General features: G+C 49.5%; 1 protein-coding gene across 2 annotated transcripts in view; it reads right to left on the bottom strand.

The window, feature by feature from the left end:
• Positions 1-1,919: 1,919 nt before the first annotated feature.
• The window catches only part of LOC308318852 (teashirt homolog 1-B-like), a 48,216-nt gene continuing 25,147 nt past the window's right edge, over positions 1,920-24,988 (bottom strand). For both annotated transcript variants that reach the window (XM_080768526.1, XM_080768525.1), the window contains one exon: positions 1,920-5,912. In XM_080768526.1, coding sequence (XP_080624652.1) covers positions 2,302-5,912 — 3,611 coding nt within the window. In that variant the 3' untranslated portion in view covers positions 1,920-2,301. The remainder of the gene's footprint in view (positions 5,913-24,988) is intronic.

Raw genomic sequence — 24,988 nt, forward strand, 5'->3', positions numbered from 1 at the left:
ACCTCGAGGGAGGCAGGACACCCGGCATTTCATTGGTTAACTTCTTAAGCTGTGTGGGGGGGAGGGGGGGGGGTCATTCATAGGTCAGTTGATATAATGACTCATCTTACGTTCTTCCCAGACTTGTGAGTGTTAGTTCCACTGTATACTCCCTTCCCCTCCCCCTCGCGCTCTGTAAAAAAAAAAAAAAAAAAGCAGCATTCATTTCCTTTTAACAGCTTTAGAGCGGATCTGCGGAAAGACAAAAAAAGAAAGCAGTATATCCAGCAGAATGATCATCTGAACAGTCGTGTTAATTATTGTCTGATACATTGCGGCCAGTCAGCAGGCTATATCAAGCAGAACAGACACCCATCTGATGCCCTTACACTGTCGTCATCAATATACAACACTGATTCTTTCAGAAAAGACACGTCCAAAGGCCAGTCACAAGCCTAGCATGGGGTTCTCAACCGCACAATGAGGCACCCTTACCACTTATCACCCTCAGCATCACAATCATTACAATCATCATCAGCAGCATATGATCGAGCCTCATGTCACGATTTCTTTTTTTTTAAACCTCGACTCCAAACAGATCCAAAGTGTTGATTTATACTTTATGCTTATACTACCGGCGCGCAACTAAGAACAAATCAGACATGAGACATGCATCATGTAGTCTGGGAAAGCTGAATGTAATATCCTGTAGGGCCCCTAGACAGTTGTGGTAAAAGCTCTTAAATCTGATTTATTTCAAAGAATATCAAAATGAAGTATAATATGTCAGAAATGAAAGATGGGTCATAGTTTTAATTTGCCATATTGCCAACTCTAATGAAGTCCACACCCCCGTCAAATCGGTGAATTCAGCATTTTATGCACACCTCCGTGAAAAATGAACACACCATCACAAGTCTGCGACTGTTAACAACTGCTTTGGGGTTTATTTTACAATTGAGGACATGAAATGAAACAAACTAATTGGTGCTAAAAAGTTTTTTTTTTCTTTTTTACAATATTGTTGATAAAACATTGAAATGTATAGTCATTGTGCATCGCTTAATTATTTTTTTCCACACCATATCATGCATCAAATTGGATGCAAGTATAATTAAAATCATTTCTGTAAACCAAGCCAAAGAAGCTAAATTTGTATTTTTCTTTAAAAAAGGACATTTTTGTAGCTCTACAGTATATATCTATGTACACCATCTGTTTTTCTTTTTTTCTTTTATTATTTTTGTATATAAAAGGACAATATAAAAGTTAGAGAATGCACACACCTTAAGGTACAAAGAATGTGGAGCCGTTTCAAATGGTAAGATATGTCTTATGGAGTACTGACATTTCACTGGTAATCATTTACATGTAACGGACCGATTTCTTCTTTTTACAGTTGAATAAAGCGACACGATTTAGAAAGAGAAAATTTGTAACAAACCATACAACTGGAAAATTGCTATAAGGTGATACTTCACATCGAGAAAAAAAGGTTTTTTGTTATTTTTTTCGTTTTTTGGAGCAAACTTGCATACTGACGGCCATTCATTTCACTGATTGACTTGTAACCAGAAGCAGCATTTTCAATTATTCCAAATGTTCACGTGATCTGTTTCTTTTTCTAATACACTGACAGATTTCTGAGCAGGTCATTCATCATCAAAAACATTGAAGTGACGGGAACTCAAAGAAAAGGAAAGGGAAAATTATAGTCCTTTGATCTTTTCAAATCAATCTGATTTTTGACAAATGCAGAATAACTCTTTACAAATAAAATTCAAATGTCTAAGGTGCTACTTCAGTCTTTCAGGGGATTCTTCCATTCTTTTGGTGTATACAATTAATTTTCACCTTCTTCATATCAAGTATTATACAGTTTTCTCCCCCCCCCCCCCCCCCCCCCACCCCCCACCCCCGTTTCATTTTTCACCCACCACTTTAGTTACCATTGAAGCAGTAGTTGTATTTTTTTTGCCATGAAAAGATTAAAATCTCGTGTTTAACCTTGATTCACTAAAATACATGCACAGATCAGACAAATAGCATATAAATACATTACAAAATAAGTGTTAAAAAAAAACTAAAGCTTGGCAAAACAAAAGCAAAATTAACATGAAAAGACATGGTCCAGTCAGGCAGTTATCACAAAAAAATAAAACAAAAAAACAAACAAAAAAATAAGACTGATTCTTTTTTTTTCTGACGGCTCAGTTCCGCCCAGTGCAGTAACTGTGAACAAAGTTTATTTTAGTGCAATGAAATTCTGGTCAGTTCCACAGCTGTCAGTCTCTTCTCTAAGCTCTAGACCCCGTCCATATTTTAAACTTTCTCCAGCTTGTCTAACTTCTCCAGTTTCTCCAGAGCGGTGACAAACACCAGGTGGTCCTCTGGAGACTTACCGTGGGTCTTGCTGAGGTGCAGTTTGACCGCGTGTTTGCTGACGAATGTCCGATTGCAAAGTCTGCACTGGTACACGGAGCCTGTGTCGTCCTCTGGCGTGGCCAAGGCTAACAGGGGGCTGCCGAATGGCATTTTGTCCGTGATCACCTTGGAGACAGCCTGCTGCTCCCTTAGGTGCTCGGCCGACAGCTTGGACAGGTCCTTCAGGCTGAAGCCCAGGTGAGTCTCCAGGTGGCCGATGTAGGCGGCGGGAGTCCTGAACTGGGAGGCACAGTCGCCACAAAGGAACACGGGCTGGCACGAGTCTATGTTCTTCAGGAACTTGGTGCTCCCCGTCCGTCTCAGCTGGTACTTGACGTTGGCCAGCCAGTGGGATATGGTGGTCATGGAGAGGCCGGTGAACTTACAGATGTGGACCCTCTCCTGGGGCCCCAGGTCGGTCATGGCGTAGCGACCCTCGGGGGTTTCCCGCAGGCTCGAGGCGAACTGAGCCTGGAGGATGAGGAGGTGCTGGGGGTTCCAGTTGGACTGCCGGCCTTTCCTCTTCTGGATGGGCGAGAGGTCCTCCAGGGCGTCCTCGAACGCGCTGCCGTCCGCGTCGGACTTCTCGGAGATGGAGGAGGGAGTGGAGGATTTGGGCGTCAGCCGGCCGGTGAGGTTCTTCACCATGTCGGATATGTCCATCAGAGCGTTCTCTCTGAGCGGGGAGGAAACAGAGTCAGACAGAGACATGAGGGGCTTGTTACCGTTAATGCTGCTGCTGTTGAGCAGTGCGCCGCTGCTGCTGCTACTGCTGTTGTTGTTGTTGTTGTTGTTACCGTTACTGCTGGACTTGGATTTGCTCAGGTCTATTGGCTGGTCGCTGCTCTCATAGAACTGATAGCGGTTGATTGGCTCAGCCGGCTTGGCCTGAGGGGTGCTGTGGAAGGAGGGCTTGTCGATCAGGCTGTTGCTGATCTTGTAGAGCATAGACAGCGGGTCGCCGGCCGGGCTCACCGGTTTGGAGGCCTTGCCCAGGTGCGTGTTCATGATTGATTGGAGTGCGCTGAGAGGGTTGACGAAAGGCCTCTCTGGTGAGTGATCGGTGATGATGCCCAAACTGTTGCCGTTGGTTACCGGCGACTGGCGGGCATCCGTGCCATTTTTCGAGTGGCCGTGGCCATCTACAAGGCTCTCTTTGGGCTCTTTCTTGCAGACGAGCTCCTGTTCCGCACTGCCAGGACTGCTGTTCCTCCCGAAGGGCTGTTTGCCCACAGAGAGGTCGTTTGGAGAAGCTAAATGCTCCCTCTGCTCTCGTAGAGCCGGGGACGGGGACTTGACGGAGGACGGGGGCCGGCAACGCTCCAGGCTCACCAGCTTCTCCTCCCTCTCTTTCTTAACGGCGTTGGCTTTCCCGGTCACCTTCTCCACCAGCTCCTCCATGGCAGTGACGTTGCTCCTGAGAGGGGGAGGGGAGGAAGGGCTCCTGGGAGAGTGGATGATGGAGTTGGCGTCGCTCACCAGGCCCCGAAGGCTGCTGTTAAACAAGGGCTGCATATGTAAGCTCTGCACCGTCGGGGGGAGGGCCGTGGAGCTGCTCTTCAGCACACCGTGCAGCTGGTACGCTGCGTGGATGCTGGGGTAGCCGCCCCATGTGGGGGTGCCGGTTTGGGCCTTGCTGATGGCACTGGATACAGTGTTCTCAAGGGACTTGAGGATGTCGAGCCCCCCCTTGGGGGCCTCCTCCAGGTCCTCTTCTCGGAGGTACCGGTACGACGTGGCGGTCACCTCCGTTTTCTCACCCGGCTCCTCTTTTTCTTCCTTTATCTTCCTGAAGATGGTAGTCTGTGAGCCGGCGGAGGGCTCACAAGACTCCATCTTCTCGTCCTCGCCCGCCTCTCTCTTTTCTTCGGAGCCAGAGGAGAGCGCGGGGGACACCGGCTGGGACTTGACGATGCTGGGGACGGGCAGCCTGGTGGTGGTGGGGGGCAGCGGGATGGACTGCACCTTCTCTTCCACCACCGGGTCAAACACCAGCTGCTTCCCCTTCTTGGAGGCGGAGTTGGTGACTTTCAGGAAGTGGCCGGTGACCATCATGTGAGCCGTCAGCTGCTGCAGCGTGTCGTGGGAGCTGCCGCACTCCATGCATTTGAGGATCTGGGCCTTGCGGGCCTCAAACTGCCACGTGTAGCTGGCGCCGTTCTGGTAACCGTAGCGGTTGTTGGGCGTGACATATGGGTTAGTCGTGCCTTTGTGGTCCTTGCCGTGGTCCCCTATGGCGTGGACAGAGTCTGGGGAGCAGGGGGAGAGTATGGCATCCTGGAGCGCTCGTTTTTTGGCGGATTGCACCAGTTTCGTGGCCATGGCCGGCACCGGTTCTTTGAGAGGCACTTTCTGGTAATGCTTGGTCTTGATCATGTGTACGCTGAGGTCCTGCAGCGACTCGAACGAGTGGCCGCAGTACATGCACTTCAGCACCTTCTGCGCGTCCTCCTTGCCCTCCATCTCCATCAGGGAGCGCTTGCGGGGCTTGGACCAGCGCTTGCCCCGGTCCTCCTCCTTGTCCTTGTTGTCGTCGCGGTAGTGGCCCGTCTCGTTCATGTGCACCGTGAGGCCCACCAGCGTGTCGTAGGCGCCGCTGCAGTCCTTGCAGCGGAACTTGCTGGCGCCGGTGAACACGGAGCCGTACAGCTTGTTGTTCTGCCGGTAGAGCTGCACCGTGCTGAAGAGGCTGGGCTCCGGCAGCAGGTGGTACGGGTTCTGTTGGAAGGTCTTGGCGAGGGCCGCCTGGTGCCAGTCGTAGGCCACGCCGCCGCCGTTACTCGCCGTCCCAGCGCCACCGCCGCCGCTGCCAACGGGCCCGCCGTGGACGCTGGCGAAGCTAACCGCCATGCCGTTAGCGGTGCTGCTCGCCGCCGTGTGGTTGACGGCGGCCGCGCTGCCGGAGCTCCTCCCGTTGTGGTGGTGGCCGCCGGCGCTGCTGTCCTCGCTGCTCTTGTTGGCGGCGGAGGCGGTGGAGGCGGCCGAGGTGGGCGCCACGGCCGCCGCGGAGACGAGGGCGCCGCCGAGGGCGCCGCCGAGGCTGCCGGGCACGGCCGCGGCGACGGGCTTGGACTTCATGATGTCCATGGCTATGCTGGACCAGGAGGCGTCCGAGATGAGGTTTGCATAGACGGCCTTCATCTGCGCCAGGCTGTCCTGCAGGGAGAGGCCGTTGCTGTTGGGACGGAACACAGGCGGCAAGGCCGTACTGCCGCCACCCTCCCCCCGCTCCTGGCCGCCGCCGCCGCCGTCCCGGGAGGAGGAAGTGCTCTTGAAGTCGGCGAGGCGGTCGCTGGCGTCGCTGAGCGGCGAGCCGTAGCCGGCGTCGGGGTTGGTGCCGTTGCTGAGCGGAGAGTCTCTGTAGCTGGGCGGCTGGCCTCCGTCAACGTCCTCCTCTTCCTCGTTGCACAGGAACTCCGTGTCCTGGCCGTCCAATGAGAGGCCGTCGTCCTGCAGGTGCTCTTCCTCATCGTGAGTGTCCGCCTTAAGCTCGTCCTCGGGCGCATATGCTGGAGCAGAGAGAGAGAGAGAGAGAGAGAGAGAGAGAGAGAGAGAGGGAAAAAAGAAGGAAATGGGAGAAATGAGACGAGGGAAAACAGGTCAGCTCGGTGGAATAAAAGATTTACAGCACAATAACAGGACCACTGACAAAATAACATGGAATGAATACTCGATGATGGGAAATATGGGCTTTTATTTGTGTGTGTGGGTGTGTGGGTGTGCATTTTACACACATGTGTCTCTGAAAGCCAGTGGTGAAAAAAGCCTCCAAGGGAAAAATAAATCACTGAGCCTCTGACAGTTGTCCTTTTTCCTTCCCAACTCCTCGCTCCTCCAGCACATGCCTCATGTTCCCCAGGAAATCACTGGCTGTTTGGCCTTGTTAGCCAGCTGCACGCTCCCTTTCTCCCAGTCTTTTCTTTCTTTCTCCCCCATCTCACTCTCGCTTCTCTCCCACCCCTCCCTCCGCGGCTTTATCTCCTCTCACTCATCCATCCTGTGAACTTGAGCCCCTCACATGTTAGGGTTACGCAACCCATCAGAGGGGAGGGAAACAAAACACTCATTTTGAGATACTGCAGCATCTCCTTTTTGCCCACGTTTCAGCTGAGCTGAAGGTCACTCTCTTTGAGTTAATAAGCACCAGAATGGAGCATAACAATGGAGCTCAGACCCAAAGCTGCCTCAGTCACTGCTAAATGAAGAGGAGTCAGAAACTGAGAGAAAACCTGATCCATGCACAGGCGTGCAGTACCGCAGACAGTTAATTCATATATAGCCTATATATATATATATATATATATACTGTATATATATAGCATGAAATATGCTGTTGCGTGATACTGTACTGATACTGTACATAACATCATGACAAGAAGGCATGATCAAAAGACAAGAGGCGCTGGACAAAGAGAACGAAACGGAGCAGAGAACGTAACAGGTTCAGTGGTTATATACAGAGAGTGTAAAAGAAAGCGAAATATAGCTGGATGAACCGTCGAGTGTGTTTGTGCTTTATGTGTGTGTGTGTGTGTGTGTGTGTGTGTGCCCATGCACAGGCGCGCACAAGAAAGACACGGCAAGCAGCAGTAAACGGAAGAGACAGGAGGCAGGGGAGAGCGAGTGAGTGAGAAGGGGGAGATGTGTGTGGTGGGGGGGTGGGCGGGCGAGGGGGCGGGCAGGCGGGAGTAAGCAGGAGGTGGCGAGATGGCGGGGGGTGCGAGAGAGAGAGAGAAAAGGAGAGGGGGGCGAGGGAGGGAGACAGGAAAGACGGCCCCCTCGCTTCTTCCTTTATCTCCTTCCTCCATGGTGAGATGTGTGTCCTAGATGCCAGTATCGGTCTCTCCTGATGAAACAGATGTGCTGTCAGCTTCAAACGGCACGCTAACCTGTCATATCATAATCTAAGTGGACATAATACCTGATATATATACACTGGCACCATTTACTGCTGCCTGAGAGGAGATTGGGTGGAGCGGAGAGGAGAGGAGGGGGAGGGCGGGTGAGCAGCTGCACTATCGACTGCGGATGTGTGCGCACGTGCACGTGTGCATGCGTGTGTGTGTGTGTGCGAGAGCCCGTTTACGATTGTGTGCGCCGCAATTTTGCGAAACGCATCTTCTTTGCATGCACGCTCCTCCTCCTACTCCTCCTCCCCCCCCTCCCCCCCCGCTGCATGGCCCACATGTGTGCAGACACAACACATCAAGCACACAACGTTCGGCTCTTCCGGTGCAACCAACGCTGAACCTGCACCGCGGACCACAATATATAGAAGAGTTCACCGTGTGGCACAGTTACACCCTTCTCCAAATGAGCACCACCCCCCCCCCCACCACACACACACACACACACACCCTCCTTCCCCACACTCCCCGACGCCTGACAGGATTTCAGTGAAATGAGAGCACTACAGGAGAACCTGGCTGCGCTTCAATCCCACTGACAGACTGAGACCGAGACAGTTCCTAAAACTCCTGAAAATCCCTAACACAGCAGATTAGCATTATGTGCTGTACTCTTCTACAACACATCTGCAGAGTGTCTTCTGTTACTGTGCCTCTCTCTCTCTCTCTCTCCTGCACTAACCTGCTTCCAGAACAGGGTACTATCAACCCACATCAGCCAATGGGAGATTGTACCGACGCACGCCGCGGAAAATGGCTATTCTTCACAAGCCTATGTGCGCGTTTGTGAGCTCGCCGCGAATAGCTTCATGCGAATTACTCGTGTCCAAAAATCTGCTAAACCATCATGGCTGGCAGAGCGATACGGAAACGTGCACACGCTCACACATAACCCGGCACACTCACATTTATGAGCGCACGCACGCACGCACGCGCAACACGCACGCGCACACAGCAGGAATAAGCGTCAGATCATCAGAAATCTCCCTGGGTGAGTGACAAAACGCAGGCTGCATCAGGGAGGGGCGCGGAACGCCGAGCGCCAGGGAGCCCTTTGACGATCCCTGTCAATCAATGCCCGTCCTGAGCACGTTGTCATGGAAACAACAAACAGGGAGATATCAAAAGCACACGCAGACAAAGGAATGGCGGAGATCGACAGCTGTATTAAAAAAAGAATGAAAGAAATAGAAATCAGAGCCGAGTGACTGGACGGTTTCACAAAACATAAAGACCACAATCTACTGATGAAACATTAGGGAGGAGAACGGCCCGACTCTATTTAACCCATTCAGGCCTGACATCGATTAAAAAAATGCTTCTAAATACTAACATCTTTCTGAAAAAACCCCATGTTTCTATGTGTCAGCGGTGCTCAACCTTTTTCATGTCAAGGACCCCAGAATCATCTCTATTGGGCCACGGACCCCCATCTCAAAATATGTAGTTCCAGGGACCCCCCGGAAGACAATATCTCGCTCTGAAATATATATTCAAAGATTTGCGGCCCCTTTCTCACGACTTTTCAAAAATAGCAGACCTACAGTACAAGCTCGTAGCGCTAAATTACAAGATAATGTTTAAAACACCAAAAGGGGTTCCCGCACCAAAATGGGTTAAATCTATTTCGACGCAGGGCACCTATTCCTGACGGGACGCTGCAACAACGCCACAGCATTCAAAGAAACACTTGGAAGCGGTTTATACACATCAGTGATCAGTCTGCTCAATCACTGTTGACAACACAAGGCAATGCAGGCGCCTTCCGTGGAGCCGACTGGTGACCAGATTAAGCTTCCCACCTCCTCCTCCTCCTCGCCGCATCCCGAGACACACATATGCAGAGCGACACCCGACAGCGAGGGGCGGGGGGAGGGGAGGGGCCCGGGCCCGCCACCGCCCTAGCCCGTCCCTGGCGGTTTGGTCCGCCGAGCGGGTGATGGCTGTGAGCAGGGCCATCTGCGCGGGCGCCAAAGCGCCTGTCACTTCTGCTCGGGGATGCGACGCCATCAAGGAGACAGCAGCCAGCGTGGCCCGGGACGGCACCGTAGACTCACTGTCACAAACGGCAGCGATCAACCTCCACCAGCCACGCCACCCGGGTCATTGGCAATATACGCAGACGAGCACGCACACACACAGTCACACACAGTCACACACAGACACACTCCACAAGAAGGCCCCACACAATATTAGCATCCAAATGGCTCAGAATTCATTGCATACGGTTGCTACTTATCCACATTATATCCGTCCATTATGTTTGGCCATGTCATTGTAGGTGAAAATGTTCTAGTCTATTTTTGGGTGGAAATTGTCAAAAAATAATGATTTTCCCCAAAAATGTTGAAAGTTTTGGGGCACATTTAAAAAAAGAAAAAAAAGGCAAATCTATAAGCGCATTATGCGTTATGCGCGTACGGAATAGAATATAAAAGGGCTCAAGTGGTTACATGAAGATCGTGCACTGCATACAGTATGTTGATACACAACAAGTAACGTGGTTTATACCGTATATGCACACAGCAAGATTCCGAGTGTAACATTTGTTCTGAAAGCGTTCAAAGTGAACTGAACGCTCAGAACGTTGCTGTGTACTGTACGTGTCCCATTAACCCATTCTGACCTGAGATCAGATTCATACGAGGTTTCCACTGGACACACACACTGGTCTGATGAACCCATTCTGACCCGAGATCAGATTCTAAAAATGTCAGTCGTTCTTCGATTTTTCAAAAATAGCAGACCTACAAGCTCGTAGCGCGCCACTCGGTGGCGCGCTATGAGCTTGTAGATCTGCTATTTTTCAATAGCTAAAGCATAACATGATGCTAACACCAAAACGGGTTCCCGTTCAGAATGGGTTAAGCAGTGGTTTGCCCCGCAGTAGGGCCCACAGTGCTGCGTGTGACTGTGTGCTGCATGGTGTGGAGTCGTGTCTGGCGATGAAAGGGTCCGGTGAACGCCCTGGGTATTGTCTCATAGGAACACAGGGCCTCAGAGTGGGGAGACGACGGGGCTTCAAACTATAACCCATTCTGACCTGAGATCAGATTCTAAAAATTGTCTTCTACATCCTGACAGTTTTCCATTCTGACCTGAGATCAGATTCTAAAAATGTCTTCTACATCCTGACAGTTTTCCCATTCTGACCTGAGATCAGATTCTAAAAATTGTCTTCTATGTCAGTCGCTCTTCGATTTTTCAAAAATAGCAGACCTACAAGCTCGTAGCGCGCCACTCGGTGGCGCGCTATGAGCTTGTAGATCTGCTATTTTTCAATAGCTAAAGCATAACATGATGCCGACACCAAAACGGGTTCCCGGTCAGAATGGGATAAACAGATCATCTCTAAAAACACACTCAATCACACGGCGCTCCACTCTGTGTATGATTTGATTCTTGTAAATGATACCAAAATGAAATACAGCCACGGGCGCGTCAGCGTTTTGGCAAAGAGAGAGGAGAGAGAGAGAGAGATGAGTAGGGGGGAGAGAGAGAGAGAGAGAGAGAGAGAGAGAGAGAGAGATGAGTAGGGGGGGGAGAGAGAGAGAGAGAGAGAGAGAGAGAGAGAGAGAGAGAGAGAGGAAGAGAGAGAACATATCATTCCTTTTCAAACTTTGGTATCTTTGTCCGCCCTTCCATTCTGCCTCCCCTCTTTCTCTTTTGCCGAGACTCTGCCGGTTGTTAAATCAATAAAACTCTCTGTCAGGCTCACGGAGCTTCACCATTTGGCCGCTGTCAAAGCCAAACAAACCAGATAAGAGAGGCAGAGAGGCGATGAAACGAGAGAGAGAGAGAGAGAGAGAGAGAGACGGGGGAGTGGAACCAGTCAGCTCCCCCTGGCAGGCCCTGGTCTGGTCCCATCTCTCCGACAAACAACCACCACCCTTCTTCTATTTATTTACACACATTTCTTTATTTATTTGATGCGAGTTTGGGGAGAGGGGGCAATCACGGCAGTCATTTGCGGCACTAATGTCCAATCGTGGGCCCCTTCACTCATGTGATTTAGGCGGCGCGGGGGTGGGGCGCGCGGCGGGGCGGCGGGGGGGCCACGGGCCGTTTAGGCCGGCCTCTAATGGGAAACTGGCAGTCTTATTCCTTCCCCAGATTCTGTTTGTCACCCTGCTCTCCATTACGTTCCTCTCAGCCCTGATGGCTTTGGACAGGAGCTGATCAAAAAGCCATCGCTTGACCTACGCGCCGTGGCAGCAGCGAGACTACAGCGGCGGGCAGGAGAGAGAGAGAGAGAGAGAGAGAGAGAGAGAGAGAGGGAGAGAAGAAGAGAGATGAGATAGAGAGCATGGAGGAGGAGGCGGGGGTGTATGTGCGTCGGTGTTATGTGAGGAGGAGTGGTTGTGGTTGTGGTGGTTGGTTGGGGGAGATGGGGGAGGGGGGGGTGATAGCCCTCGGACCGGGACAAGAGGGCTGTAAATAAAATGACATTATTATTTCCTCTGTCCCGTCATGTAGAAAAGCCAATTATGGTAATGCTGCTGCCGGCGTGTCAGAGGGAATGCTGGGGATGTGTTCCTGTGGAGCGGCTAACGCGAGAGCCGTGCCCTGCTCAGGAACACGGGCCCCTGGTCTGACAAGAGAGAGAGGGAGAGAGAGAGAGAGAGAGGGAGAGAGAGAGAGAGAGAGAGAGAGAGAGAGAGAGAGAGAGAGAGAGAGAGATAGAGGGAGAGAGGGAGAGAGAGAGGGGAGAGAGAGAGAGGGGCCTGCGCTCTGACGGGCTCCAGCGGGACCAGGGAGGGAGGAAGGGAGAATGATGGACGGGGACCAGGCTGACGACACCAGGCCTAGAAAACCTGGGCCTGATGGGAAACGTGCCGTTTTCTTCGCCCCTTAACGGACAGATATCAACTTACGCACCGAAGACTATGCAGAGAAAAAAAAGATTATGATGAAGAAGAATCACTGAAAGGTCAACGGTTTGGTGAGTTATAATCTACTGGTGCCTAAAAAGAAATCCGACGAGATAAATTATGCAAGGAAGATGGGCGAGGGAACCGGATATTCGATGGGCGAAGATGATCATTTTTATACTTTGAGATAATTCCTCTTCTCACCTCAGGCTTCCCGTGCCATCCCGATTCTTGAAATTCTCGTGCGGCTGTGATGGGGGGGCTCTCCTGAAATAATTCCTCCCCTGCCATTCTCTCTTCCACTCCCCCCCCCCCCCCTCCTCCTCCTGCACTTCCTCTGCCTTCATCACACCTTCACCCCCGCCCCTCTCTCTCTCTCTCTCTCTCACCCTCCTCCACTCTCTCTGTAGCCTCGTCCGCCCGCCCACATGGGCCCCTCCCAAGCGGAATAATGGAGCATATGGCAAGGCAGCACCTACAGGGCCTTAAATAACTGCTGCTGCATTCCAGCTCACTGTACCAATTTATCTCCCCCGTTTCAAAACACTTCCACTAGTGCCGAGTGTAGCCCGGGCAGGCAGACAGACAGACAGCCCGAGTGAATGTATAAAAAGGCACTACTACATAAATAGGATTAGAGTTCATGTTTGGTCTTATTGGCATGTACATTCAATAGCATTAACTTGGCCGGGTTAACTCAACGGCAACCTCTAACGATACACACCGCAGTCGGTGCTAAGCTAGCAGCTTAAGGCGGAATTTCCCTTCATTTTCTATTTTGCACTCTGGCATTATGAACCCCCTGAAGTGCGTGTTAAGTTCTCCACTTCAGGCTTTTCTCCAAAAGAAAAATCTATTCTCTTCATCATCAATAACTGCAAATAGGCGAGGGGGGAAAAACAAAGAGACCAGCTGAGCAAAATGTTATCGGAATACATCTCATGCAATGGAGTATAAAAATATGTTGCAAATATGATCCTATGACCAAAGAAGCTAAAGGACAACTTATCTACAGATGAGACTATAGTGACATAACAAGGTGTCCTGCAGTCAGTCAGAAGTATAGGAAATGGAGAGGGGGACAGGGAGGGTGGTAGAGAGGGATTCTGACCAGGTTTAAGAGCTACGACCAATGGACAAAATGTGTTGATATACTGCTGCTATCTTTGTTATTATATTTGGGTTTTGTTTTATTGTTATTCCTTAATTTCCTATATTTGTAGAGTATTATTAGGCCCATTATCACTGTTGCTACCGTACAGGGGGACCCGATAGATGCCTGTCAAAAAAGGAACGGACCCAACAGGGTCCATTCGGGTCTATTCATACTATTTACTATTTAACCCATTCTGACCTGAGATCAGATTCATACGAGGTTTCCACTGGACACACACTGGTCTGATTAATCCATTCTGACCTGAGATCAGATTCACACGAGGTTTCCACTGGGGACACACTGGTCTGATTAACCCATTCTGACCCGAGATCAGATTCTAAAAATGTCAAGTCGTTCTTCGATTTTTCAAAAATAGCAGACCTACAAGCTCGTAGCGCGCCACTCGGTGGCGCGCTATGAGCTTGTAGATCTGCTATTTTTCAATAGCTAAAGCATAACATGATGCTAACACCAAAATGGGTGCCCGGTCAGAATGGGTTAAGCATTTGGCAGACGCTCTTAATCCAGCGCGACATACAGTAAGCACAAACAAAAACATGGTAATACATCAAATACATAAAAAAATAACCATCACGAATCATACTGTACGTAAGCTAAGAACCTATAACAGTCCAATTTTGTTCCATTTGTATACACTCTTCAGAGTTACAGACCCATAAAGGGTCCATTTGGTTCCAAACTATCCATTTAGCTGCATGGGGAGCCCCATGGGGAGCCCCTGGAAGTCCCTCAAGGACCCCTGGGGGTCCCCCCAGACCCCATGGGGAGCCCCTGGAAGTCCCTCAAGGACCCCTGGGGGGGTCCCCCCAGACCCCACTCTGGGAACCACCTCTGTATAGGACACCATGGGGTCAGGGGTCGGACATGTGGCGAGTGCTAAGTAGGTGTAGGTCAGCGTCTATGTAAATATGTCACTGTGTCACATGTAGAGCTGTGGATATCTCTGGACTCATGAGGATGTGATATATAATATCGCTTGACAGAACCCCCCCCCCCCTCCCGCCCCACCCCTGTTTATATTTCTGCATGTTTATGTTTATATGCATCCAACACCCCCGTTAGATGCAAGGCGTATTGCATGTGGGTGTATGTTTACAGCGCGTGTGTGTGTGTGTGTGTGTGTGTGTGTGTGTGTGTGTGTGTGTGTGTGTGTGTGTGCATGCACGCAAGCGTGAAAGGTGCTCCTGTTTTATTTATAGAGCCGGTGCTATTTATACCGAACACCCAAAGATCAGTTCAGAGAAACGGCTCATGGGCCAAAGCCAAGATCACTTTCCCCCCAATACGGAGTACGCACGCACACAGAGTACACACTGCACACGCACACAGAGTACACACACGCACGCACATAGAGTACACACACAAACACACACGGAGTGTACGTATACTACATGCTCACAAATTCATTGTCATACAAACACATGCACTGGGGCTGCATAATGGATATTGTGATACGAGATTACCGGCACATAATACGCTGTGGACCCGAGTTAGTTCTGTACTTGGACCACCTTTTCCCCCCAAATAGTATTTAAATACACCAAATCTCTTGAGCCAAGAATAGACTCACAGCGCGTCACGTTGCCGACCATGGATGCTGGGGTTGAAGTGATATTGTGTGATATCACTTGTTAACTAAGCGTTGTCTTCCAGATTTTACAGCCTGCATTACAGTAGCAGGTATACAACACTAGATATTCTATTATACTGTAGGCATTTCGAAACCTCATTTACTATGAAAACGTGCATTTCCCGTTGGTCCGTCACGCCCCCCATATATGGTCGCTTTCTCGCCCTCAGTCAGGGCGTCTTATGTTGTGAAAGCACCAGTAGTCATCCCTGCAGTATATCATCACAGCGATAAACATATTTAAAATGTGATATTAGATACACTTTCTCTCCGTATCTCCCAGCCGTAACATTCACATTCCAGTGCTGAACCACACCGCATTGTGCATGCTTACACACTCACTCGTGCACAAACGGGAACACACACACACACACACACAGCTTGTTGGTGTTCCTGTGTGTTACGTAGGAGAGGATGAGCCACTGACTGAGCGTTCTTCATAGACTACAGTAGGGTTTAACACGCCCGCTGATCAATACACTGAACCAGCACCAATCGATTGCAATTCATCTACCCCCCCACCCCCCCCATTCCCCCCCCCCCCCCCTTCCTTATTCTCACCCACCCACATTCTGCCATCCATGCTGTTGTCCGGTTATGACAACACATATGCACAAATGTGTGCGCGTACCGTACATGTATGCGTGTGTGTGTGTGTGTGTGTGTGTCTATTTACAAAGGCACGGCTGGAATGCAGACAAAACTGCATATGGACATATATAAACGCCTGTATTCATGTGCGCGCGCGCGCGCGCACACACACGCACACACACACACACACACACACCTGAGCGAAAGCGATTGCGCCACGCTCCGCCCCTGCCCCTGCATATGCGTGGGTTCAATAAACCAGCGTGGAAATTTATTTATTTTTATTGCACATATCAGCCCATCCTGGTCTCCTTTGCATAACAAGGCCTGTTATAATTAAACCATAAATTTCAGTCGGCTCCTTTAATTACCACAGACAATGTCAGGACGGCAGGAGAGCAAACAAATGGCTTCGAAGTGAGCGAGTTAAGAACCGCTCTCTCTCTCTCTCTCTGACACGCCGACGGAGAGGCAGCTCACACACATAGGTGGGTTTGCTGCTGCCGCACATAAAAAGGCTGCAATGTTCAAAAGAGTATATACGCAGTGCGTACACTACTACTACGACACTGTACCTGTACTGTATTTGTTGTACGCCGAGTGTATGAGTATATTCCCCTTTTGTGCCTCCCACCCTTTCCCACGACGCAGTACACTTTCCAGGGTATAGTGCATTTGCATGAGAGTGAGCAAGAATAGAATTTGGGTGAACATGAGTGTGTAAGATAGTACGGCGCTGTGCAATAAGTGTGTATATACTGTGTAGGCCATGTTACGTATTAAATATGTATGTGTGTGTCTGTGTGCGTCTGTGTGTATTTTGAACAAACACAGAGGCCCTAGTCCTGTGTGTGTGTACATGTAAGTTAGGTGCTTGTGTGCAGTATGTGCGTGTGACCTTGCTTGCGCGTGCGTGTGTTTATGGAACCATCGACCGGGAGCAGCCAGGTTATTGTCCATCTCGACCGTGACAGAGGATGCGAGTGTATCGATAGTAGCGAACATATGTGTGTGTGTGTGTGTGTGTGTGTGTGTGTGTGTACAGTACGCATGTGGTGCACACATCCTGCGTTGTATGAGCGTGTGCTTCAGGTCAATGTCAACACACACACACACACACACACACACACACACACACACACACGCGCGCCCGGGCATCCCAGCAGCTTAGCTAATTACACAAGAGCCCTTAAGGCCACTTAGAACAGGTTAGCTAATTAACAAACAGCTGATTGCAGATTAATTGAGAGGTGTTCCTAATCTTCACCCCTAAACGTAATGACAAACGCTAACTGGCGCTAATTAGTCCAGTATGGAGAGCCGAGGGTGAAGGTTGTATTTACAGTAAGCTAGTATATGGAGAGGAACCACATAACCGCTCCGCCGACCAAACAGAAGCCCATCGATAGAGACACCAAGAGAGCCAGAGGACACCAGAGACAGTGTTGGCAATGTTTTTCCAACAAAGAGCATTACATATTTCCCCGTTATCATTTTTAAGCGTTAGCATAAGCAGAGAGAGAGAGGAGAGACAGGGATGCAACGATTGCAACGGTGTCTGCCGGGTTGGTTTGGGAAGAGTGAGACCTTTAGATGCATTCGGGGTACACCCGGAAGCTAACATTGAGGATGTGTAGAATAATTTATGGAACATTAATTCATCTTAAGATCTACAGTATGCTGTTGATTCTCCTGTCAGCGACACACACAGCCTTACTTTGGGGATACCAACAGCCTACATTACCAACGGAGAAATGACGTGCGCGCTGCGTGCAGGGTTCACATGAGAGCAGACGAACACATGTTTTCACCACAGTTAACGGGTGGGGGGGGGGGTCTTCAGATACAATAATTGAATTACCTTTGTCACTCAAATACAGACTGAAATGGATTTATGTGTGAACAGGGTCAAATGCGTGACTCTGACGCCCATTGCGTGAGGGTTGTCAGCTCTGATGGCACAGCATAGTGCTCTTACTGTGGTGAGCCACTGGTGTGCCCAAATCATCAAATGTCTTTAAAAGTGCCTCTTACTGGCCCGGACGGCTGCTGTGGACATCCGGTTACCTAGGCTGCTAATCCAGCATGACAGCTGGTTCCCCCCCCCGACAACCTTTGCTGCGTGCCACTCCCCATTTCCTGTCAGTCCCTTATCAAATAAAGGCATAAAAAGTGCCTTAATCTATAGCATAGCTAGATTAAAATGTAGTTTTAATACAGATGCAGCAGAAGCAGGTCTGTGATATTGATCATTTTCATAAAATCATGTGCTTAGAGCCAAATTGTGAATGATGGACAAATATACGTCATGTCACAGCTGGAAAACATGCATCACTAATATAGTCCTTTATGTACACTTGCTATAGTCCTGTATTCATCATTTACTGTCAGACCGTCACTGGCGTACTATCAGCAGTAAAGCATATGCCAGTTCCAAGCACTTTTTGCAACAACGTTTTTCTACGTATAGGCCTAATAGTAGAACCACTTCTAACCAGCTTCATGTGAACATAATCAGAACATCCAGTTTCCTGTTCAAGTCTCCTCTTTTCCGGCTGGTTCGTTGGTTGTGCCTCTAAATACGGTATAGAGGCTCAATACTGTATTTAGAGTCGTTAACCTTAGACTAATTATCATAGAGATGAAACCTGAAACCACAGCCGCCACGCAACACAACAATGTCTATGAAGGGTTCTGAAGGGGTAAGGAGGAGAGAGAGGCCCTCAGCAGAGCTCTGAAACCATCTGGGCCAGTATCACCTGCCAATAGAAAATCCTCAGCTTCTTTTTTTTTGCCCCACTCGCCATTCTTCCATCCCAATTTTCACAGACCCTAAAACAACTCCCCGAGGCCCCGCTCCTTCCAACTTCCATCTGTCCATAAACATTTCTCATACAGCTCTTCTGTCTATCATGTGGACACGCACGCACATCAGCGCGCGCACACACACACACACACACACTCACTCACTCACATGAGCTCACACACACACTCACTCACTCACATGAGCTTACATACACACACACACACACACACACACACACACACACCCACGTCACCTGGGCCTTTTAAACTGCCCAACCTTAACCCCTACCCTAACACATTTCACTCATATTCCACATGGCCTCTCTCTACCCCCCTCCCTTCCCTCCCACCATTAATCCACCCGCTGTCCATCAAATCTCAGCGGCACCTGTGACTTTAAATCCCAAGTCAAGATTCAGAACCTCACCTGAACCCCCCCCCCCCACCACCACCCACACACACACACACTCCCCCGCTTCATGCAAACAAGCGCGCACACACGCACACACACACATGTACACACACACCTCGCCCCTCTGTCCCTGACAAGACAACACGGCGGCACAGACAACAGCCAGCAGCAGCTGCTTCCATCGCCTAGCAACGGCCAGCCTGATAGATGACCCCAACGATGGATAATTACCGTAAATCACAAGAGCTCAGACACTACAGGGAGAGAGAGAGAGAGAGAGAGAGAGAGAGAGAGAGAGAGAGAGAGGGAGAGAGAGAGAGAGATTGAAGCAGGGGAACAGAGACTGAAAGGAGACCAAAAATAAAGGGTTTGGGGCTGGTCATGCGTTTATTAATGCACCTTGATGAGCGAAGATTCAGCACGCACACACACACACACACACACACACACACACACACACACACACACACACACACACACACACACACACACACACACACACACACACACACACACACACACCAGCCTCGTCGCTGAAATCTGACACTGCAGGCCCCGCCTCCCTGCAGAGGCGCTTGTCTGTCAAGAGATTCACCTCTTTACACAGAGGCGCCAATCAAAGGCCAGACGGAAGAGCCCAAAGCACCCAGGAAAAGGAGGGGAGTGCGGAGCGGACCGCTCCCAAAAAACTAAACGGAGGGGAGGTGTGTGCGTGACGTGTGTATACTGTATATAATGTTTTGGGGAATTCACAATCACACAGGAAACACACACACATGATTTGTAATTTGTGATAGAGGGTGGTGGTGTTAGATGGAGGGTGCAGAGTCATCGGTACAGGGGAGGGGACCACCTCCCCGGAAGGGGCTTTCTAGAGTTTACTTTAAACGTCAACAATCTGAGATGTGCACATGAACCTGCTCCTTTTACCTCAACCTGTTCTCTCTCTTTTTTCCTTCTTCTCACTACCAGACTTGCAATCTGTCTCTCCCTCTCTCCTTCTTGCTTTCCCCGATCACTCTGTCTCTCACACGTACGTACACACACACACACCCTCCCCTCTCTCTCTCTCTCTCTCTCTCTCCCTGCGCGAGCCCTGGCTGTTGCAGACATTTGATCTGGCTGCCTGTGATAGATTGACAGGTAATGAGCAGGTTGAAGGGGTGTTGGGAGACAGGAGCAGGTGTTCAGCACAGTCTTTTTGGCTGCTGCTAAGCTGCCATGTCCTTCACTGCTACACCGCGCCACTCCACATCCTCACTCTCTCTCGCTCCCTCACTCACTCCCTCCCTCCTTCATTCTTCCCTCCTTTTCCTTCTTCCTTTCTTTCCAACATCCCCCCCCCCCTCCTCCTCCTCCTCCTCCTCCTCCCCCCCATTTTCTCTTCCTGAGAGGGAGAGAGAGAGAGAGAGAGAGAGAGAGAGAGAGAGAGAGAGAGAGAGAGAGACGAGACCGTGCAATCCATCATGCGGTGACATGGTCGGACATGGGCTGTCTTTATATGGGGAAAGGCACGGAGCCGTGGAAATAAATAGAGAGACGAACATGGAGTCCCACGCTCAGCTGAAGGCAAACTAGGCCTACTCATGCTGATACTGGTCCTGTATACTGTAACTGCGTCAGGAGCGGAGAGACTGATTTGTTTGGCGCTACCGCGTGACTCACAGTAACCCTTTACCTGTACCCCGCGCTACCCGACGACAGAACGGGGGGGGAAAAACATATCACGAGAAAGAAAAGTAGGATAGGCGATGAGCATGAGGTGAAAAGCAAGGAGGGGAAAGTGGGGGCTTGGTGGTAAAGTAAACACAGCCGCAGCTGTAACCCCGGAGAGAGTGTTCAGAGTGGTGGAAAACAGGACTCGCACGTATAAATTCCCCCCAACAGTTTACTGCCCGACATTAAAGGACATGTCACTCTCTTAAATCAGCGCGGCCGCGCAAGAGACAGCACAGCTAAAACAGGGAGCATTTTGCATGCGGCCTCCAACATTCCTGGGAGGTGAAGAAACTCCCCTGGCCACCGTATCCACGCCAGAGTTCAAGCACGTCCCGATGTGGAGATCGGCGCGTGCAATCGGACACATGATGGATGCGATTGGCCGCGGTTTATGACGTCGGGGCTGCTTTTCAAAGGAGCCGAGCGAGCCGAGGAACGGCATACTTTTGTTACTTATCCCATTCTGACCTGAGATCAGATTCATACGAGGTTTCCACTGGACACACACTGGTCTGATGAACCCATTCTGACCTGAGATCAGATTCTAAAAATGTCAGTCGTTCTTCGAATTTTTCAAAAATAGCAGACCTACAAGCTCGTATCGCGCCACTCGGTGGCGCGATATGAGCTTGTAGATCTGCTATTTTTCAATAGGTAAAGCATAACATGATGCTAACACCAAAATGGGTGCCCGGTCAGAATGGGTTATCTGGTGGGGATTTTGTTTTCGTTTCATTTTTCAAATCAGCCGTTTCTGAGTTGCGGCACCTGCTCCGTCTTCTTGACCGGGTTTTGTTTCTGCTGCCGTGGCTGGCACGCTATAAGGCCTCACCTGGAGGACAGCCTCACCGACAGCCAGGCGATTTAACCCATTTTGGACTGACGTCAATAAAAGAAAAGGCTCGACTAAATCCTAACATTTTTCTGAAAACCCCATGTTTCTATATGTCAGTGGTGCTCAACCTTTTTCATGTCAAGGACCCCCAGAATTATCTCTATTGGGCCACGGACCCCCCATCTCAAAATATGTAGTTCCAGGGACCCCCTAGAAACAAATATTTTAGTCAAAAATGCTCTGAAATATATATTCAATGATTTGCGCCACATTAACATAAAAATAGCAGACATACAAGCTTGTATCGCGCGACTCGGTGCATAGATCTGCTATTTTTCAATAGCTAAACTATAACATAAAGTTTAAAACACCAAAAGAGGTTCCCGCCCAAAATGGGTTAAAATAAAGCCAGATAAAAGTTAGCCGGGAATTAAAAGTGAAGCGGCTCAGATTAAAATTAGCCATTTCCCAATTGTCACCCGACACGAAAGGGAACCTGTTTCAAGTCATTCACGCGCAATCACGTTCAAACACGCTCGCCTGTCACTTCATAACTCTCCCTCTCTCTCGCCACACTGCCTGACACACACACGCGCACGCGCACACACACACACACACACACACACACACACACACACACACGTACACACATGTACTTATTTCCACCAACACACAAATACACAAGCGTACGCACTTTTTAACCCATTCTGACCTGAGATCAGATTCATACGAGGTTTCCACTGGACACACACTGGTCTGATTAACCCATTCTGACCTGAGATCAGATTCTAAAAATGTCAGTCGTTCTTCGATTTTTCCAAAAATAGCAGACCTACAAGCTCTTAGCGCGCCACTCGGTGGCGCGCTATGAGCTTGTAGATCTGCTATTTTTCAATAGCTAAAGCATAACATGATGGCTAACACCAAAACGGGTTCCCGGTCAGAATGGGTTAAGCCCTCGCTGGCATCATCTGTCACACAACCTGTCTCGGGGAACTAAGCAGAGACAGACACTGTCAACTCAGAGTGCTTCAGATGCCCACATCCCAGCCATGCAGGCAGCGGAGGAAATCAAGCCGTCTCCCTGTATAATTTGCGTTAATCCTTCATGGGGAGATAGTAAAGTCTACGGCATATCTGCCTAATAGCATCAGTCACCATGCAGCGGCTTTCTAATCTCACATTTTAGAACCATTTCCATCACGGCTTGACGACAAAAGCAGCAGCACACAAAGTCTGATTACCTTCGTATTTTTTTCTTTTTTTTAATATAATATTTCTTCCCGACATTTCTGCATGACTTGACTCCTGATAATGGCAGGTTGGGGGAGGGATTTTAAACATGAGACGGTAAAAAAAAAAAAAGAGAAGAAACATGACCGAAAGAAAGTCGTTTTGGAGCGACTATAGAAGACAGGTGGACGGGAGAAATGGAACGTGTGATGTGTGTGGTGAGCTATACAAGTTGGGTGGAGGAGAGAAGAAGCAAAGTCCATTCAGTTGGAAGTGTACTCAAGCGCGCACACACACTCAAGCACGCACACACACACACACACACACACACACACGCACGCACACACTCTCTCCTTTTCAAACAGTTTACAACCTGTGGGTGTTTGTCCTACCCCGCTGGCGGCTTCACCGCGTGCATCTGAATGGCCGACTGGAGTGCATCCCTCTCTTTTCAGACAGCGCCATAAAAAAAGACGACACACACAATGAGGGCTCTTTTCAGAAGCACGGTGGCTGCCTGGGGGCAGGGAAGCATCTCCAAGCAGCTCCACAGCCACTTCACTCCCATGCAGCCAGGCCCCAACACGAGGTGGCTGGAGCCACTGCCATGCAGCCAGGGCCCAACATGGACATGCTCCCTCCACCTTACACCAGACGGCGAAACACCCGCCGATTCACAGCAACACCAGAACATGCTCTCGACCCCCCAGGCTCCAAAACACAGACATTGGACAGAACATTTCTCCACACTGCTGTCCAGGTGTGGAGCAGCCTACCAGACAATGGCCTTCAAGCCTTTAAACGCAGAGCCACCCCTCACACTGACTGTTGAGCTGCAGTGAACCATTTGATTGGCCAATGGATATGTATCTTTCTTGGCTATTGTTCACAACTGCATCGAATTAAAAAAAACGGAAAAAAACACACTGTGGCTGGAGCCACCGATGAATAATACGCAATTATTCAAACAAATGGGCGGGGAGGGATGATGAGTAATAGAAAGTGAAACAACAATACAAAAAGTAATTGGACGCACAAGTCCTCCCCCCCCCACCCACAGAGAGGTATGTGTGTGTGTGTGTGTGTGTATTCTTGTGAGGACCAAATGTAGTACAGTATTATAGTAGAATTTGAGAATTGGACGTGTGAGAGCCATTTTCCTGGACGGGAAAGGTTTAAAAAGTTTGTTTTTCGAGTAATAGGTTTAAGGGCTGTTACTATAACTATAAAAATATATATATTTCAAGTAGATGGCAGACAGAGTTCCCACCACAACTATGAAGAAACTTAGTTTAGTACTTGGTGTGAATGGAGTATTCAGGTTGGGGTTAGCGTGACTGTAATTGGCTTTAGTCTTAGAGCAAATTTAAAAATAGATAAATCAGCATCATAAAATGTTCATGTCCTCACAAGTATAGTAACACAATAGAGCACGCACGCATGTGTGTGTGTGCGTCTGTGTGTGTGTGTGTGTGTGTGTGTGTGCGTGTGCGTCTGTGTGTGTGTGTGTGTGTGTGTGTGTGCGTCTCCCAGAGTGACCTGGCTACGGGCTGAGAGGAGGGAGGAGGCAGACAAAGGGAACGGAGGCAGCATAAGGATCCTAATGAAGCTGTAAATCAAACGTCCGACGAGAAAAGACTGTGAAGGAGGAGCTGACTGGGGATCAATGGAGACGTCCATGCACGCACGCACACACACACACACACACACACACACACACACACACACACACACACACACACACACACACACACACACACACACACACACACACACACACACACACACACACACACACACACACACACACACACACACACACACACACACACACACACACACACACACACACACACACACACGAGGGGCACATCACTGGGGATCAATGGAGACGTCCATGCAGGAGAGAACACACACACACACACACACACACACACACACACACACACACAGGAGGGGCACATCACTGGGGATCAATGGAGACGTCCATGCAGGAGAGAACACACACACACACACACACACACACACACACACACACACACACACACACACACACACACACACACAGGAGTGTATACCGAGTGAAAACAGGGAGATAAAACTGATTTGACCACAACCACACACACACACACTCCACAAGATGAAAGCTCACCTACATTACAAGCAGGGGGTCTCTAAATCAATCAAATATCCCATTTTCACCACCATTAAAATAATAACACCTGTCTGATGAACACGTATACAGCAGGTGTTTATCAGGGTATGTTCTGTTGAGTTCAGTCACTATAGGTCTGCTAAGTGCTAAGATTATTGTTTCCCATCCTGATGAAGACATCAGGTAAAAACCTAAACTAATTCAAAACACTGTTAAACAAATCTAAAAGCTTACAGCATGTTGCATCGCG

Source organism: Protomyctophum bolini (genome assembly GCF_963924005.1).
Source record: "Protomyctophum bolini genome assembly, chromosome: 7".
Lineage (NCBI taxonomy): Eukaryota > Metazoa > Chordata > Actinopteri > Myctophiformes > Myctophidae > Protomyctophum > Protomyctophum bolini.